General features: G+C 46.5%; 1 protein-coding gene across 1 annotated transcript; it reads right to left on the reverse strand.

Moving 5' to 3' along the window:
* On the reverse strand, nucleotides 1-2,405 carry GPR27 (G protein-coupled receptor 27; the record flags this gene model as incomplete). Its single annotated transcript, XM_084764917.1, has 1 exon — nucleotides 1-2,405. The coding sequence occupies one exon, from the start codon at nucleotides 2,403-2,405 to the stop codon at nucleotides 1,278-1,280; it is 1,128 nt and encodes a 375-aa protein (XP_084621043.1). The 3' UTR covers nucleotides 1-1,277.
* Between the last annotated feature and the right edge of the window lie 15,952 nt (nucleotides 2,406-18,357).

Raw genomic sequence — 18,357 nt, forward strand, 5'->3', positions numbered from 1 at the left:
TCCAGAATGAAAATACTGGTATATTTGTGTAATGCAAAGAGAAGTACAGATAGAAATCTTCAAAACGCAAGGTACATTAATAAAAACATAGCAGTTTAAGCAAAAAGTATTATACAGTACTTGCAATGTAGTCCTTCAGTTTCAAATGACAATGTCTAACAAAGAGATAGTATTTTAAATTAAAGTTCTTAGTAATCATTTAAAACAGCCATGAGTAGAACAGCACCACCTAACTTAGCAAACACCGCAGGAAAATGTTTTGTCTCCTGGGAGAGGCACCATTATATCCCATTTCTTTTTACCACGGAAAAAAAGTCTTCATACTGAAAATTAGCTTTATAAGACAGAGTAAAACTGGGCTTATCAAAGCACAAGCTATTTCCACAAAAGTATTTTAACTTTTTATTGGGGGGAAAAGCCCCAAACCCCAAACCCAAACAAGCCTGTGGTTCTCTGCCCTCCAGAGCCCGCCCCATCCACAAATCACAACCGGTACAAACACATGCAATACTGTTTGTTTTTCTCCACATTACTATCCAAAACACTTTTTACTGTTTAAAAGTCACAGTCTCACAGAAAGTTTCCGTTCAAGATTGATATACAGAGCAGCTGCTGCAGATGTGCAGTTTTTAAGGTAATACAAAGAGGGCTCCAAACCTTGGTCGTTTAAGTGACTCAAAAGGGACTGCCTTCCTATCCATACCCACTTCCTCCTCCTAAAGTTCAGCATCACCGCTGGGAAAAGTTCCCCACACCTCCAAACAAGGCGCCCAGCACACCTGGCCCTGTGGCCTGCCGTTCAGAGAGGACTTGAGCCAACTTCGTCCCTCTCTTCCATCTCCAACAGAAGAGTCCCCTAGCTTGCTCTCCTTCCCTGCAACGCAAAGGTAATGCCACTTGAGGTTGTCAAAAATAGCCTCTGTAGAAAACTGGCCATGGTCTCTAGGAAACTTTGCATGGATAAAACCAGTGTAGCCTTTATTTAAAAAAAAAAAGAAAAAAGAAAATTCACACGTGAAAGGAAAGAAGTCGGTACCAGTACAAAAAGACTGCAGGGCCTACAGCCAGGAAGAAAGTATAATTTAGAAGGACGGAACTGGACTACGGCATCCCCTCCCCCGCCCCCAAGAACAGGAGTCTATACAATCCAAGTGCGAGTCCACTTTTGAGAGTCTTGTGAAGGCAGCGGAGAAAAACCAGACACGGGATAGAAAGGGAAGAAGAAGAAGCGCGATCTCAAATCGAAGCCAGAGGGAGCCTGGGTGGCAGAACGCGCCTCACAAACCAATGCCTTTTAGGTCGCAGGGGAGGGTGGCCTGCGTGGCCTGTGGGCTCTGGCAGCAGGGAAACTGGGCTCTGAAACAGTCCCTCAGCTCCCGGTTGAAGAGGAAGCACACAACCGGGTTGATGCCAGCCTGAGCGAATGTCAGCCACACCGAGGCTGTCAGGTAGGCCTGCGGGACAGCGCCCGGTCGCACCAGGACGCGCAGATAACTGGCCACCACATAGGGCCCCCAGAGGAGCAGGAAGAGCAGCGTGATGGCATAGAACATCTTGCAAAGCCTCTTCTCCGTCTTGAACTCCTCCAGCACCAGGAGGCGCCGGGCTCCGCGGCCCGGGCCTGCAGGCCTGATGCCCACGAGCGCAGGTGGCGTGGGCCCGCGGCCGAAGCCCGCCGTCCAGTTGGCGGCCGCCTGGCCGGTGGCGCCCGGGCCATGGAAGGTCCAGTCGTGGCTGACGGCGGGCACCAGGCGCGCGGGCCGCATCTTGCGGCGATCGTGGATGAAGAAGAGCAGGCGGAGGTAGACGAGGTGCGTGGCGCCCACCACCGCTGCCAGGAGCAGCAGGAAGCCTAGCGCACCCGGGGCGCCGTCGGGCCGCTGCTCCAGAGCACACGGCGCGTCCTCGTCGTCCGCGCCACCGCCGTCCAGCACCGGCGGGAAGGCCGCGGCCAAAGCCAGCGCCCAGGCGGCGCACACCAGCATCGCGGCGCACGGCCAGCCGGCCAAGCGCTCGGCGTAGAAGCGGTGGTGCGCTATGGCCAGGTAGCGGGTGACGCCCACACCCAGCAGCAAGAAGGCCGCGTGGAAGCAGAAGAGCGCGGCCAGGAAGGCCAGCAGCTTGCAGCCCAGAGCGCCCGGAGGCGTCCCCGCCGCGGCCGCCGCGCGCCGCGCCGCCAGCATGACGGCCGGGAGGCAGGCGAGCGCGCGCAGCCCGTCGGCCAGGCACAGGTCGAGCAGCAGGTAGTACGGCGCGCGGTGCAGGCTGCGCTCCCGCACGATGAGCAGCGCGAACAGCACGTTGCCAGCCAGACTCACGCACAGCAGTAGGCTGAGCGTGGCCAGCCTGAGGCCCAGCGCGGCCGCCTCGGCCCCGCCGCCGCCCGGCTCACTAGCGTTCGCCATCGCGGCCGTGCTCCTCCCCGCCGGCCCTCTCCGCTCGCCGTAGGCCGCCCCGGGCCTGCGCTCCACCACGTTAGCTCCCCGGGCCCGCGGGGCTGTCAGCCAGCGCCCGGCCGGCCCTGCCCCGGGGGCTCCGCGCGCCTTGGCTGCGCCGCCGCCATCTCAGCCGCGGTGCGCGCGGGAGGCGACGGCCACTCCCTGCGCCCTGGGCGCGGCGGGCTTCACTGCGGGCAGGCCCACAGCCCCCCGCATGCTCCGCGTCCTCCTCTCGGTCCTCCTCCGCCGCCGCGCCTCTTGGCTCTGCCCCCCGCCGGGCCCGCCGCTGCCGCTGCCGCTGCCGCCGCCGCCGCCTTCGCCACCGCCTTCGCCGCCGCCGCCGAGCCCCCTCCCCTCCGCCGGAGCGCGCAGCGTGGCCGCCGCCGCCAGTCCCGCCGAGGCATCCCGCGCCGCACCGGGCCTGGCTGGGCTGGGGGCGCAGTTGCGACAGCTGAGAGGGGAGGCAGGGCCCAAGACGCGAGGTGGCGACAAGTCGCGTTTGGCCCCAGGTAAACGGGAGTCTGGTGGCAGCGGCGTCAAGCGCCAGCGCTGGGGTCACTGTGGCCGGGAGCTGGGGACACGGTGGCCTGGGGGTGGTAGGGTCTGGGAGGCCTGGGAGGAGAGGAGGCAGGGATGTCTGGGATGAACCTTCAGGAAAGCTGGTAATGATGGACAGCATAAAACGGGGTAAATCACAGAACACTGGTACCCAGGTGAAGCCTGATGTGGGCAGCAGCACGCGGGGTGGGGTTGGGGGGACGAGCATGCACCCCCCGCGTTACCCCGACTCCCAACGACAACTGCAAAGTTGCTTCTATTCGAAAGCCCACCAGGTACCCCAGGAAGCCTAGGCTTAGAAGGCAAGGGAGTCCAGTGCCTGGAAGTGGCCCAGCTGAGGTCTCAATTTTACTTAGTCCTATTTCCAGGACTGGACTTTCAGGGCCCCTCAAGCATGCTTGCTCTCTAACTCTTAAGTAAAGCCAGACATGTACCACGGAAAGAAATAAGGCATTTTCCTTAAGTGATGTATGTCTTTCTTGGGCTATCCATTTCCTGGTTTAGTCTCAAATGGCCAGTCCCATGTTCTGGTCCTTAAACACCTTTGCTCCTGCTGGGCCCACTGTCTGCACCAGCCCTCATTCTTAAGACTTTTGGAGTATCCCGTCTATCTTTCCATCCTCTGTTCATTTGCTTCCTGGCACTTAACGGGTTCCCGTTTCTTCTTTTATTTCTTTATTTCTTCTTAAAATCCTGTCTAACTAGTCCCTAAATATTGCTCATGTGTGTGTGTGTGTGTGTGTGTGTGTGTGTGTGTGTGTGTGTGACTCCTCATTGCTCAGTATGATAAAACAAAGTTGAGGGTTGTGTTAAAAATTCTACATGCATGATAGGCGTCTTGCTGGGCACTCCTAAGATCACCACCACAGAGGGCCCGAAGCGCCAGGCTGGGCTGAGTCAGAACTTAGCCTGTGACAGAAAAGGGATCTCAGACGGTGCTGAGAGGAGAGGGGTGCAAGGAGAACTGTGACAAGCAGGGTTATTCCTGCAGCAGGGGTTAAGAGGGATAACGACATCCGTGTGGTGGCATGCACCCGTGGTCTCAGCACTCCGAAGGCTGAGTCAGGAGGATGGCAGATTGGATTCCCATCTGGGATCAGAACAAGTTAAAGCCACAGAGTTCAGAACCTGAGAGTTAGTCCAGGGCCTCAGGCTCTGCGTTTGGAAACCACTGGGGGATCCCCTGGAAATGCAGTCCTGACTCAGTTTGTCCAGAATGGGTTTACATAGTGACACTAATATTGGCTGTTGGCCCCTCTGTGAGTAGCAAGGCTTTTGGAGACAGTTTGAATATATTTGTAAAAATCTTGTTTGTTTGTTTGTTTTCAAGAGAGGGTTTTTCTGTGTAGCTTTGGCTGTCCTAGATTCGCTTTGTATACCAGACTGGTCTGGAACTCACAGCCATCCACCTGCCTCTGCCTTCCTGAGTGCTGGGATTGAAGGTGTGCACCACTATGCCTGTCTCTTTGCAAAAATTTTAAGGGAATGCCTTTCTTGGTGCTCCTAAGTAGTCAAAAGGAAGTGGCTGGGTAGGCACTCCTATAAATATAAGCGACAGAAAAAAAGAGCAGTGTGCTGGGGGCGGGGTTGGGGGGGAGGGCTAGTTAGGAATTGTATTTTGAGCATGGTAGCCGAAACAAGGTTGGAGGGGAGGGGAGTGGTTGCTTGTGTTACTATTGGCCCCACAGACTAAGTCTGTGAAAGTGTTTCCCTCATGGTTGGCATGGGCCTCAGAAGTCCCAGGCAGAGAGAAAGAGGAGATGAGTGGAGGTGTCCCTGGCATGTGGTTGGTCCCCCTCCCCCCTTTGAGTAGCTTTCTGATGCAAGCACAATGGGATGGACTCCCACTCTCAGCCAGAGAACTGGAAAGGGATCTTTTTCTTTGTTTAAAGCCAGATGCATGGCCCTGGACAATGAGGTTCCGCCACCATGTGGGCTGTACTTGCCCAGAGAAGGAAATCCATTACATTCCGTGAAGCCATCATCATCACTGGGTTCGCTATGTTGATATTGAAGGTAGTTTCCATATACCAAGCACCTAGATGTCAAACACTGCGTTAAACAACAAAGTGTTATTTAATGGCGTTGCCATGGCCGTCTGTATGGGTACAAATTCCACTTTGCTGATGAAACAGTGTGGACATGTGGAGTGTTCATGTTCATGGGGGTGTGTGCGTGTGTGTGTGTGTGTGTGTGTGTGTGTGTGTGTGTGTGTGTATGTGTGTGTGTGTGTGTATGTGTGTGTGCGCGCGCACATGAGTTCACATATCTGTGTGTGTTTGTAGGCCAGAAGACAATCTAAAGTATCGTTCCTCAGGTTCCATCTACCTTTTTTGTTTTTGAGACAGGATTTCCCACTCTTGCACTGGTGTGGAGCTTGCTAGATAGGCTGCCTGGCTAGGTAGGCCCAGAGATTCATCTGTCTCCTCGTTCCCAGCCCCGGGATTACAATTGAAGTTCCCTGTGCCTTGCTGTTTTATTTCAACATGGGTTCTAGGGATCAAATTCAGGTCCTCCTTCAAGGCAAGCACTTTGTTGAGCTGTCTCTCCAGCCCCAAACTCTGCTTCTTGAGATGAGAAAGCTAACCAACAGTCAACAGCAGGTGCTCAGGATGGAAAATGATAGCCCCCTTCACAGGGACAAGGACTTTTCACAACAATCTAAGCCAACACAGAGGTTTTTACAGACTCACTCATGGCTGAGTGGGAAGTAGGGCCCAGGCCATCTCATTTCAAGTCAGACGCTCCCCACTGAATTGGAATATTGATAGCATTCGTTGTTATGAATATAAATCACTCAACCAGTCATTTAACCTCTTGAAATCTAGAATGTTCACATATACAAAATGTGGTATTGATTTTCTAGGACCTCTGAGTCTGCAGTTTAGTTTGTATGGGAGAAAAAAAAACCAACAAAAAAACGGTGTTTAAGTGTGTCTGTTTCCCAAGTGGAGGGAGCTAGTCTTCAGAGAAGGGGGCGGGGGAAGGCCTATGGTTCCCTCGTGCTATGGAGAGATAGATAGAGTTTTCTACTGCTGCTATGTAGCCTGGTGCACTTCTCTTTGGGATCCGAGAGGTTTGGTTGAACTATTTACCCAGCATTCAATAGGTTCAGCAGCAGTAGAACATGTAAATCAGGACTACGGCAACATTCACGTGTCTACGGCTTTCATTCTCAGCATCTGTTCAATAGATTAAAATAGATTAATACTTAAGGAAAAGCCATTTAACATTTCACCGGCTGGGATCAACTCGTTTTCTTTTTACTTCGGACAAGGCTTTCAAATATTTTCTTGGGCACCAAATTGAATGTCTCATATTAAAGGCAGATGAGCTTTTTTTTTCCCCCAATAAGAATTTCCATTTTGTTTATAAGTGATCACATAGGTTGAAGAGTTGGGAGCCCCGCTCCATCAGTTATGCCACCTCTTTGATGCACATAGTGTGACTGATAATATAAACCCACCTGCTCAGAGGGACTAGTTGGCCCATTTTGACACATGTAGCTGTGGCCATGAGTCCCAAAATCATGGGAACCGTCTTGGCCACTACCTCAGGGTTCTTTCTTGGAGAAGATTGCACCCTGGCTTCTCGAAGCCCCACCCATGAGGCAGAGTTCCGGGCCCACTAAATGTCGGGTTATTAGAGCATAGCACTGTGGCGAGCAGCCATGACTTCAAGAACGCAAATGGGCTTGGGAACTAGATAGAACCCTGGCCCATACTCAAATCAGTCGCCATCTGTGCACCCCTGGGAAAGTTCTGTTTACTCTGAGCCTCTAAGCCCCTGAATCTCCAAGGCCTGTTGTGAGGAAGAGTCAGTTAGATGAGGCCTACTAATAGAAAGCAAAGGGCAAGTTACGCACAGGGGCAGCATGGAGTTAGTGCTTGCTGAAAATGATGCCTGTGGACAGATGTCTCAGCCCAGATGCTCATACCTCATCCAGCAAACAGCAACTGAAGACAAGAACAATTTCATCCCAGCTGACCAAATACCAGATAGAATAGCCTTCACGCTTACACACACCAGCTTGAATGAGCATCTAGTGTAAAATACGCGCGCCAAATTTATGGCACTCTTAAAGAAAGCAAGGAGTTGCCATGAAACCTGGAGCTGTGCTACCCCAACCAGCAGGGCAAACCAGCAACAGAGTCAGTTAGGTTTGTTAGAAGCAGTTGTATTCCCCTTGATTTTACAGATTTACCATGAATCCATATGGATTTAAACTCCATGTTTGTCATGCAAATGTTGAAGGTACACTGTGTGACAAGATGCCTTGAGTTTGAGTTGGGGATAGAGACTATATAAATGGGTCAAAATACAGTTAGTCAAGGATCCAGACAGATAAGGTCACATGGCCACATATAATGGTCACTGGTTTCCTGCCACTAGTGCACAAGCCTTGTTCTCTGCAAACTCATAGAAGCAGAAAGTTGTTGGGTGGGGAGGGGAAATTGGAGCAGGGCTGGGCATGGATATAGGGTTTGTTCAAAGAGCAGTGAACTTTTCTGATATTTAGTAGTGGGGACAGTTTGTACAATCCCCACAGATGGCCCAAGAAAACAGAATTACAAATAATACAAAATGAAACTCAGTTTGTATTGAAATGAACACTGTGACCTTATTAAAGGATGGAGGGTTGTTTGTTTGTTTGTTTGTTTGTTTGTTTTTTGGTTTCATTTTTTCCAAAAGTGACACAGACTTGTGCTCATGGTTTTCTGAATGAATGTCAGCCTGTAGGGTCTGACTTGTTACACTGTTCTGGGAATGGCCAGTGAAGTCAGCCGAGTTTTCCGTATGGTCACATGTACAGACTTGTCTCTTGCAGTGGGCTTCATTGAGTATTTGTGGCAGGAGGATGCTCATGTGGGCTTGGGAAGATGTACAGAGGGTTTCAGTCAGCACCCTCTTATCAGTATACGTACACAGAGTTGTCATTTGCTCACACGCAGTGATGCACTGGGGTGTTTCGTGTGCATCTTCTAGGTGCTTCTACAAAAACACACAGCTTCGCAGCCTGGTGATTGCATTCTCTGGGCTCACACAGAACAGTGTGTCAGGGTAAGGTGAATATCTCAATTTCTTTTTTTTAAAGGATGCATATGTAGGGTGACGGGGTTATGTGCACAGTGTGTTAAAGGTGCCCTCAGTGGTCAAAAGCACTGGAACCTCTGAAACTGAAGTTATGGGCCGTTATGAGCTGCCAGGCATGGGTGCTGAACCTGAGTTTTCTGCAAGAGCAATATGCACTCCTAACCACTGATCCATCTCTCTAGCCATCAATTATTAATAACTGACAGATAATTGCAGGGAAACCATCAGCATGATGTGAGTGTTAAATGGGCTGTACCTTCTACTACAAAGTTGAGAAGGAAAAACAAAAACAAACCACACATTTCTTAAATCACCTGAAAATGTCCCGAGACTCAAGGCCCCTTGTCTGCAGTTCAGTGCAGTGTTTTGCAGGGGTATTAGGTAGTATAATGCAAAACACTCTCGTGCAAGGGCTTCTGAACAGATGAGAGCTTTTCTAGAAGGTATACTGCAATGGAAAAGTACTTCTAGTATTGAGAAGGATCATGTAGGATCAACAATGACATGTTTTTGCCACCAAATTTCCACTGTTGAAACTTGTTCAATGTATTAAGTATTTAAGTGACTTAAAGTGATGCCTCACCACAAGGAAGAATGGCTATCTTTTTTTAAGCAGGGTTTTTATATTATAATTTATTTTTTATCAGTTGTTAATTCTTTTGTTTTTATGTCTTCATGGTATCCTTTTTTAATTTTTTATTTATTCACTTTACATCCCAATTGTAGTTCCTCATCTCCTCCTGGTCCCATTCTCCCTCCCTCATCCTGCCTCCCCCCTTCCCTCGTCCTCAGAAAGGGGAGCCTTCCTCCTCTATCATCTGACTCCAGTTTATCAAGTCTCATCTGGACTGCCTGCATCCTCTTCCTCTGTGGCCTGGTAAGGCCGCCCCACCAAGGGAAAGTGATCAATGATGAGCACCAGAGTCCATGTCAGAGGCAGCCCCTACTCCTCATATTATGGGGCCCACAAGGAGACTGTGCTGCCTAACTACTGCATCTGAGCAGGGGGTCTAGGTCCTCGCCATGCATGGTCCTTGGTTGGTGCATCAGTCTCTGCAGCCTCCACCCCACCTCCTGGATTTGTTGCCTCATTGGTCTCCCTGTGGAGCTCCTGTCCCTCCAGGGCCTTCTATCCCCCCAGCTCTTCCATACCACTCCTTGTGCTCCACCCCAAAGTTTGGCTGTGAGTCTCAGCATCTGCTTCAGTCCTCTGCTGGGTGGAGTCTTTCAGAGGACCTCTATGTTAGGCTCCTATCCTGTTCCTTCTCTTAAGCTGCTTCCAGTGTCTATTCTGTTTGCCATTCTGAATGAGAAGTAAGCATCCTCCCTAGGGTCTGCCTTGTTATTTAGCTTCTTTAGGTCTGTGGACTGTAGTGTGATTGTCCTGTACTATGTGGCTAATATCCACTTAAAGTGAGTATATTCCATGTGTGTCTTTCTGGGTCTGGGTTGCCTCACTCAAGAGCTTTTTTAGCTCCATCAATTTGCCTGCAAATTTTAAGATTTCCTTGTTTTTAATAGCTGAGTAGTATTCCATTGTGTAGATGTACCACAGTTTCTTTATCCATTCTTCGGTTGACGGACATCTAGGTTGTTTCCAGATTCTGGCTATTAGGAATAAAACTGCTATGAACATAGTTGAGCAAATATCCTTGTGGTGGAGCATCTTTTGGGTATATGCCCAGGAGTGGTATAGCTGGGTCTTGCGGTGGGATTATTCCCAATTTTCTAAGAAAGCACCAGATTGATTTCCAAAGTGGTTGTACAAGTTTGCACTCCCACCCACAATGGAGGAGTGTTCCCCTTTCTCCACATCCTCACCAGCATGTGCTGTCATTTGAGTTTTTGATCTTAGCCATTGTGATGGGTGTAAGATGCAATCTCAGAGTGATTTTGATTTGCATTTCCGTGATGACTAAGGACGTTTGAGCATTTCTTTAAGTGTTTCTCAGCCATTCAATAATTTTCTGTTGAGAATTCTCTGTTTAGTTCTGAGCCCCATTTCTCTATTGGGTTATTTGGTTTGGTGGTGTTTAATTTCTTGAGTTCTTTATATATTTTGGATATTAGACCTTTGTCAGATGTAGGGTTGGTGAAGATTTTTCCTAGTCTGTAGGCTGTCGTTTCGTTCTGTTGACAGTGCCTCCTGCCTTACAGAAGCTTCTCAGCATTATGATGTCCCATTTATTAATTGTTGACCTTAGAGCCGGACCTGTTGATGTTCTTTTCAGGAAATTGTCTCCTGTGCCAATGAGTTCAAGGCTCTTCTCCACTTTTTCTTCTAACAGATTTAGTGTATCTGGTTTTATGTTGAGGTCTTTAATCCACTTGGACTTTAGTGTTGTGCAGAGTGATAAATAATGGTCTAGTTGCATTTTTTCTTCATGTAGACATCCAGTTAGACCAGCACCATTTGTTGAAGATGCTATCTTTTTTCCATTATGCGGTTTTGGCTTCTTTGTCAAAAATCAAGTGTCCATAGGTGTGTGGGTTTACTTCTGAGTCTTTGAATTGATTCCATTGATCCACCAGCCTGTTTCTATGCCAGTACCATGTGGTTTTTAGCTTGAGATCAGGGATGGAAATCCTCCAGAAGATCTTTTATTATTGTCTTAGCTATTCGAGTTTTTTTTTTTTCCAATTGAAGTTGAGAATTGTTCTTTCAAGGTCTGTAAAGAATTGCGTTGGCATTTTAATGGGAATTGCTTTGAATCTGTAGATTGCTTTTGGTAATTGGCCATGTTTACTATGTTAATCCTACCGACCTATGAGCATGGGATATTAGATTATAATTTAATTATGTCATTTTCTCCTTCCTTTTCTCCCTCTAACCCTTCCCATATGCTCACCTTATTCTCATTCAAATCTACATCCTATTTTAAAATTGTTAATATATATTTGTATATATGCTTAATATATATATAAAACTTGCTCAGACTATATACTGTTACACACATACACATGCACACACACATACACACACACACACACGCTGGGAGCTGACCATTTCAGGCAAGTTGAGGCCTGCCGAGCTTCCCTCCCATATTGGTACTGTCCTTATTTGGGCCATGGGTAGGCATCCATGTCGATGACACTTCATGGGTGTAGATTCTCTGCCATTTCTGGGAGAAATAATCTTATAGAAGACTTCCTGTTCTCTGGGTCTGATGATCTTTCTGCCTGCTTTTTCCACAATGATCCCTGAGCTTTGGGCACAAGGGTTGTGTTGGAGATGTAATCGTTGGGACAGAGCTCCACAACTGTGCATTTTGATTGGTTGTGGTTTCCTATAATGGTCTTCATCAATTGCACCATGAAGTTTCCTTGATGAGGAGGGGTAAGAACTATACTTATCCGTGGGTATAAGAATACATTTTTAGAGCTGGAGAGATGGCTCAGAGGTTAAGAGCACTGACTGTTCTTCCAAGGGTCTTGAGCTCAATTCCCAGCAACCACAAAGTGGCTCACAGCAATCTTATAATGAGATTTTGTGCCCTCTTCTGGTGGGTAGGTGTACATGCAGGCAAAGCACTACATAAAAAAATCAATCTTTAAAAAAAAAAGAATAAATATTTAGAATGTAGTTAGAGATTATGTTGGTTTAGTAAAGCGGTAGTTGTAGATTCTCCTTCATGATCTGTGACTTCTCTAGCAGCAAATTAGTTGGCTAGGATTCCAGTACTAGACATATGTTCCACTTGTTGAGCGAGTCTTAAGTCCAACTAGAGACCTGTTGGTTACCACGGAGGTATGTGTGCCACTACTGCACCCTAAGGGTTATTTGTTATTCTGGGCATTGTTGTGGTCCATAGGTGTCACAGGTGGGTAGGACTATTGGTTGCTTCCCTCCTTTGGAAGGTTGCAGGGTGCCTCCTGGTATCCTGAGAGCTAGTCCTCAGGGAGGACGCTTTGGGGTCAGATCCATTAGGTCCTCTGGGCAGTGTGTCTGAAGTATATGTTTTGGGAGTCTTAGACAACTCTAACAACACAGAAGGGGCCTTCTCATGCCCCATGTTGGCCTTTGTTAGTCTGGCTTTTGAAGAGAATATTGCCAGCCAAGATGGGGTCATTTCATTTAAAATATACTTGTTTTTGTATTCACTGGCTTAAATGTATTATAGGTATTTTTAGGCAGGTAGTTAATAGCATTCTTTCTTACGGTCTTTTCAGACATCTTTACTCTTATTTTGCCCTCCTCCCTCCTTCATCTGTATTTATCTTTTCCCTCCTACTAGCTAAAGCCTCCTCCATTTTCCCTATTTCCCCATCAGATAACATGTACCCTACTGTTCCCTGTCTATTTCCCAACCCGACCCGACCCTCCCCGACACTGGCCTCTTTACTTACCTGGTTTCTGAAGTGTTTCCACATTATGTGCTCACGTGTGAAGATTTGGGGCTAGAGCCTCCCTTTATGTGACCTTTCCATTTTTACGTGTCCCTCAAGAGCTGAGTGGACTCCCTCTAGTGGTCAGCGAGCGAGTGCTGTGATCCTTGTTTTTACTTGGTGCTGCCCTGAGGTCAGAAGACTGACACATCAGACCTTGGCCTAACAGTTCTCCCACTTGAGCTAGCTATGGATGAGACCTCACGTCCTGCCGCTCCGTCCTCTCCACTCACTGAGAGACCAGCTAGGAGCTGGGGAGATAATGTAGTTGGTAGAGTGCTTGCCTTGCAGACAGGCCGACCTCAATTTGAGCTAAAAACAAACAAGCAAACAAGCAAAGCAGGGAAAAGAGCCCCGCATGGTGGTGAGTGCTTATTGTCACAGTGCTGGGGAAGCAGAGATGGGTTCGCTAGTTAGCCAACCTAGCCTGGCCTACCTTGGCAACTCCAAGCCAGTGAGAGAAGTTGTCTCAAAAAACAAGGCAGATAGCACCTGAGAAATGACCCCCAAGATAGTCCTCTGGCCCCCACATGTAGGTGTACCCCCAGCACACACACACACACACACACACACACACACACACACACACACACACACACGGATATTGCAATTGTCTACATATTCTAAGGCATAGCTTTTGAGGCACATCCCTTTAAAGTGTTTTAAGGTATGGAACCAAGAGGCCCATCATCATTCAGTACCTATCTACTATTTGTTGGTTTTTCTAGTTTATTTCTGTGGTTTTGTATATGGTTTGTAAAGTTCCCCCAAACTTTCCAGTGTTGAAAGTTGGCTCATAGTGTGGTGGCCTGGGAGGGAGAACGGCGGCTTTAGGAGCAGGAACATAGCGTGGTGTACGCAGGCCCCTGACAGCACTTTGGCTTGTTTCTGCAGGACCGACCTAAGATCGTGCAAAGTATGATTCAGCATTACAGGCATTAGGCTTTAGCGTCTCTCAGCAAGCCTCCGGATGTCACCTTCCTCCCATTCTTCTGCTATTACTCTTGTCTAGTCTGGACCGCTCTCTGCTCAGCCGTTGCCTTGTTCCTTCCATAGCATTCTGTTCCCCTACTGTGTGTCAGAGCTCTCATACAGTGTAGCTCACTTCTCTCTTTGTTTCTTTAAGTTTTATTCATTATGCATGCAGTGCTCTGCCTGCAGGCCAGAAGAGGGCACCAGATCTCATTACAGATGGCTATAAGCAACCATGTGGTTGGTGGGAACCAAACTCAGGACCATTAGAAGAGCAGCCGGTGCTCTCAACCTCTGAGCCATCTCTCCAGCCCCCTTTCTTTTTCCTTTTAGCTCCATATACATGTACTCTGTATATGCCAGGAGAGTCCTGAGAAAGATGCTTTGGAGGTTGGCATCATAAGATTTCAGACATCTGTAAGTGGTGTCTCTTGCCATTGTACCAGTATAGCAGACAGACTTCTGTTTGGCTGGAAATAATTAATATAGGCAATTTTTCAGATGCTTATTTGCCATTTGTATGTATCATTTACTGATAAACTTGTCCATTTCTTGCCCATGTTTCTCAGTAGGCAGTGTATTATTGCCAACTTTTGAGAGTTGGCATTCTTGAGGGCCACCATAGATTTGGATGTTATTTATGTCATAGATGTAGCCTTTTTTGGTAAACAAAACCCAGTTGGTACTGCTATGGTGTCTTCTCCTGTGCAGTCACTGAATATTCCTGGCCTAGGACTAAGTGGGCAGGACAGTGACTTATGAATCTCAGGAGTGTTTTTTCCTAATAAACACTTCATGTGCACACATTTTCTCATTGCATGAATCTTTTAGTTCTTTCTTGTCTTTTGAGAAGTTTTATTCATGTGTGTCTGTACCCTACATGTGCCATGTGTGGAGGCCAGAGGACAACTTTCAGGAGTTGTGTTTTGCCTTCCACCCTGTGCTTCCTGGTGAGCAAGCTTAGATCATCACACTTGGCCTCAAGTACCTTTACCTACTGAGCCACGATGCCAACCCCTTTAATGTATTTTTAAAAGCGGAGGATTTTCATTTTTATAAAGTCTCATTTTTTAATCTTCAGTAGTAAGTGGATTAGAGTTTTGGTGAATCCTTCCCTCAACCATATCACAAAGATTTTTCCCCTATATTTTTCCTAGTAGTTCTATTATTTTGGATTTTATGTTTACTTTTTTTATGTTCTACATTTGATTAATTTTTACAAATAGTCCAAAGTACCAATTGCAGGTTCTTCCCCCAACCCCCACGACTATCCAGTTGGTCTAGTACCCTTTGTTAACCGTGTTGCTTACTCAGTCGCTTTTGTATGTTGGTCAAAAACTAATTGTCCATAAATCTTTGGGTCTATTTCTGGCCTCTCTCCTCCGTTCCAGCTATCTCTTTCAGGATCTCAGTGCTGTATTGCATTGATTATTGTGGTCTTACAATGAACCTCAAAAAGAGACACTGCTGTCCTTCCAGTTTCATTCTTTTCCCAAAATTTGGCTATTTCTGAGTCATCACCATTTAAATATCTGTTTGAGAATAAAGTTATCAACTTCTGCAGAAATGCCTGCTGAGATTTTAAACTGGGATTATGCAATGGATAATTAAAGCCTTCAGAGCGCTGCCTCCCCCTAAGCAGGGTGAGCTTCTCATTTATTTGATGAGCTGTTTAGTTTTAACTGTCAACTTGGCACAAGTGAGAGTCACCTGAGATGAGAGTCTTGATGGGGAATCACCTGGGTCAGATTAGCTTGTGGGCATGTCTGTGGGGAATCCTCTTGACTCTTCGCTGAGGTGGGAAGGCACACCCTGAATCATTCTGTGGCTGGGCCCTGGGTGTATGGATGTAAAGGAAGCTAGCTGAGCTACAGAAAGCAAGGGGCCATGCATTTACTCTCTCTGCTCAACTGTGGGTGCAGCACTTTTAGCTTCTGCCTGGACTTCCTGTAGTAATGGACTGTAACTTAGAATTCTGAGCCAGTTCGGACCTTTCCTCCCCCAAGTTGCCTTTGATCAGCATTTTTCACCACAGCAACAGAAATGAAACTAGGACATTTGGGTCTCCCTTAGTTTCTCTTCACAGATCTGTATTTACTTGTTCATGTATATTGTCTGTCTGCCATATTTATTTATCAGAATTTCTTTTTTTTGTTGTTGTTTTGTTTTGCTTTTGTGTTTTGAGTCAGTGTTTCTCTGGGTAGCCTCAGCTATCCTGGAACTTGCTCTGTAGACCAGGCTGGCTTCAAACTCACAACTTAGAGATCTGCCTGCCTCTGCCTACTAAGTGCTGGGATTAAAGGCGCCCACTGCCGCCGCTGCCGCCACCTCTACCCCAGTTCCAGTTCATATTTTTAAGCTATTATAAATAGTATTTCAAAAATCTTCCCTTCCAGCTATTTATTTCTAGTATCAAAATTGGATTGAATTTTGTAAACTGTACTTGTATTTTGAAACTTTGTTAAACTCATCCACTCTAGTAGCCCTATAGGGTTTACTACGTATAGATTGTTGTCTGTGACTGAAGGTGATTTCAACTTCTTTTCCAATCTAGGAATTCTTTTTCTTTTTCATAATCTTATTGCCTTGGTGATAGGCTCCAAAATTATGCTAAACGAGTGATGAGAGCAGAGCTTAGTGGTCTCTCATATCAATGGGAAAGTGTTTGGTATGTCACGACTAAGTATAATATTAACCGAGTTTTTTTAAATGCCTATGTGTGAGGAAGTTTCCTTCCACTCTGACTTTGGTGGGAGGCTTCTCCATTTTTTAAAGTTTGGGTATAAAAGTCGGCTTTTAAAGATGTCTCTTTGCATCTATTAATAGTGTTGTGGATTTACTTTAAGGATCCAATGTGTTTATTTTATGTGCGTGAGTGTTTTGCCTGTGTGTATCCATGGGCACAATATGAAGGGGTCAGAAGATGCTGTCTGGTCCCCTGCAACTGGAGTCATGGGCGTTTGTGACTCAGCATGTGGATGCTAGGAAAAGAAGCCCAGTCCCACTGCAAGAGCAACAGGCGCTCTAAGCCACTGAGCCGGCTCACTAGCCCCACACTTACATTCTTAGTTTGTTGTGACGTGAAGTTAAATGCTATAGCAACCTTGCATTTTTAGGATAAACTCCACTTGTGATGTTTGCCACTTAAGAGATATGGGGTGGGCCTGGGAAGACTGGGAAGTGATCGTGATCAGGGTGCACTGTGTGAAATTCCAAAATAATCACTAAAAGTATTAGGTTAGAAAAGACAGATATGCATGTGTTATACTTGTTAACATTTTGTTTAGAATATTTGCATTTATATTCATGAGAGTTCTTGGGTTTTTTGTTTGTTTGTTTGTTTTTTGTTGTTGTTTTCTTTTCAGGGTAAATCAGACCTAATAGGGAAGTACTCACACAATCTCTCTCTCTCTCTCTCTCTCTCTCTCTCTCTCTCTCTCTCTCTCTCTCTCTCTCTGTCCCTCCCTCCCTCCCTCTCTCATTCACATGAAGTTAGTATTTTTTCCTTATGCATTGTGTAGAATAATAAGCCTGTGAAGTTACATTGATTTGTAGCTTTCTTTTATGATCATATCCTGAGCATATCTTGCAATAAAAATTATTTTACAATAAATAAGGCTGGGAAAGACTCCCATCTATATAGTTGGAAACTATAGTAATTAATTTTTTAACACTGTCTTTTTGAAGTGATGTCTGGTGGGTAGTTTTCTGCTTGAGGCTTTGTTATTATGCAGTTTAGCAATCACTAACATGCAGTTGGAATATAGTCTGTTTACATATAACAAGAATATTGATATCATAACATTTAAACCCATCTTGCAGTTTGCTTTCTGCTTGTTTTTTTCTGCTCTCTTGAAGCTCAATATTTTGGATTATTCTATGCTTCATTGCAACTTTGAAGTTTTTCTGAGGTTCACAGCACACATCTGGAACTTACCATGATCTGTCCTCAGGTGCTCTTCTGAGTCCTCATGCACAGCACAAGAAAGCACCACAGCATCCTCAAGCATCTCCTGTGTGGCTGTCACAGCTTTCTGTTACGTCCATTGTGAAACTCGCATGTCCTAGCAGTGTTAGCAATCCACTGGGTACCAGCTGTAGGCTTTTGTTTGCCGTTCTCCAGAAGGGCTCTGTGACGTTTCTAACACCGCTCCTCCTCGCAGCGTGATACTTTGTAAGCTTTGAGTGCTTCAAAGTATCTTTCTCTCTCTTGTGTTTTTCTTTGATTTTTCTCTATTTTAATTTTTCTTTTAATTTAATTTCTCTATGAATGACACATTAAGTAAGTTTTGTTGATTTTTCTCTCTTCTTTTTAGGCTCTTGATTTCATTTCTTTATCCTTTCCTCTGTCTGCCTTGGCTTGAGTCCCCTCTCTTCTCTTCCTTGCTTCCATCCTTATTTTAATGAGGTGGGGTCTGAGATTACTCTGTGCTTGTCTCCCTGCCTATTGGCCTTCTCAGTGAGAGGACTACAAGTGTGAGCCACCGTGTCCAGGTCCTTGCTGTTAGGGTTCATGCTGTTGATGGAGACCTTTCCTTTTTTCCTAGTATAGGCACCTAGTACTATGAATACCCCGCACCCCTCCGGGCAGGATTTGGCTTCTTTGACAGATATTTTCGTCTTACATCAATTCATGTATATGTACATTTTAAATTTCTCTGCTGTTTTTCTCTGTATGAATACTGTTTTCAATCATATGGAAATACACTCCTTCTATATGTGACATATGTACGTGCTGATGTGGTTCGTGTACATGTGTGTAGGGTTGCATATGCATGTGTGCACATGAAGGCTGGAAGTTGACAACCAGTATCTTTCTCAATTGTTCTCTACTATCTATGGGGCCAGGGTCTCTTGGTGAGCCTGGAGTTCACCGATTTGGCTAGGCCTAGGGATCAGCTAGGGTTTC

This window comes from Acomys minous, assembly GCF_964271855.1.
Source record: "Acomys minous genome assembly, chromosome: 17".
Classification (NCBI taxonomy): domain Eukaryota; kingdom Metazoa; phylum Chordata; class Mammalia; order Rodentia; family Muridae; genus Acomys; species Acomys minous.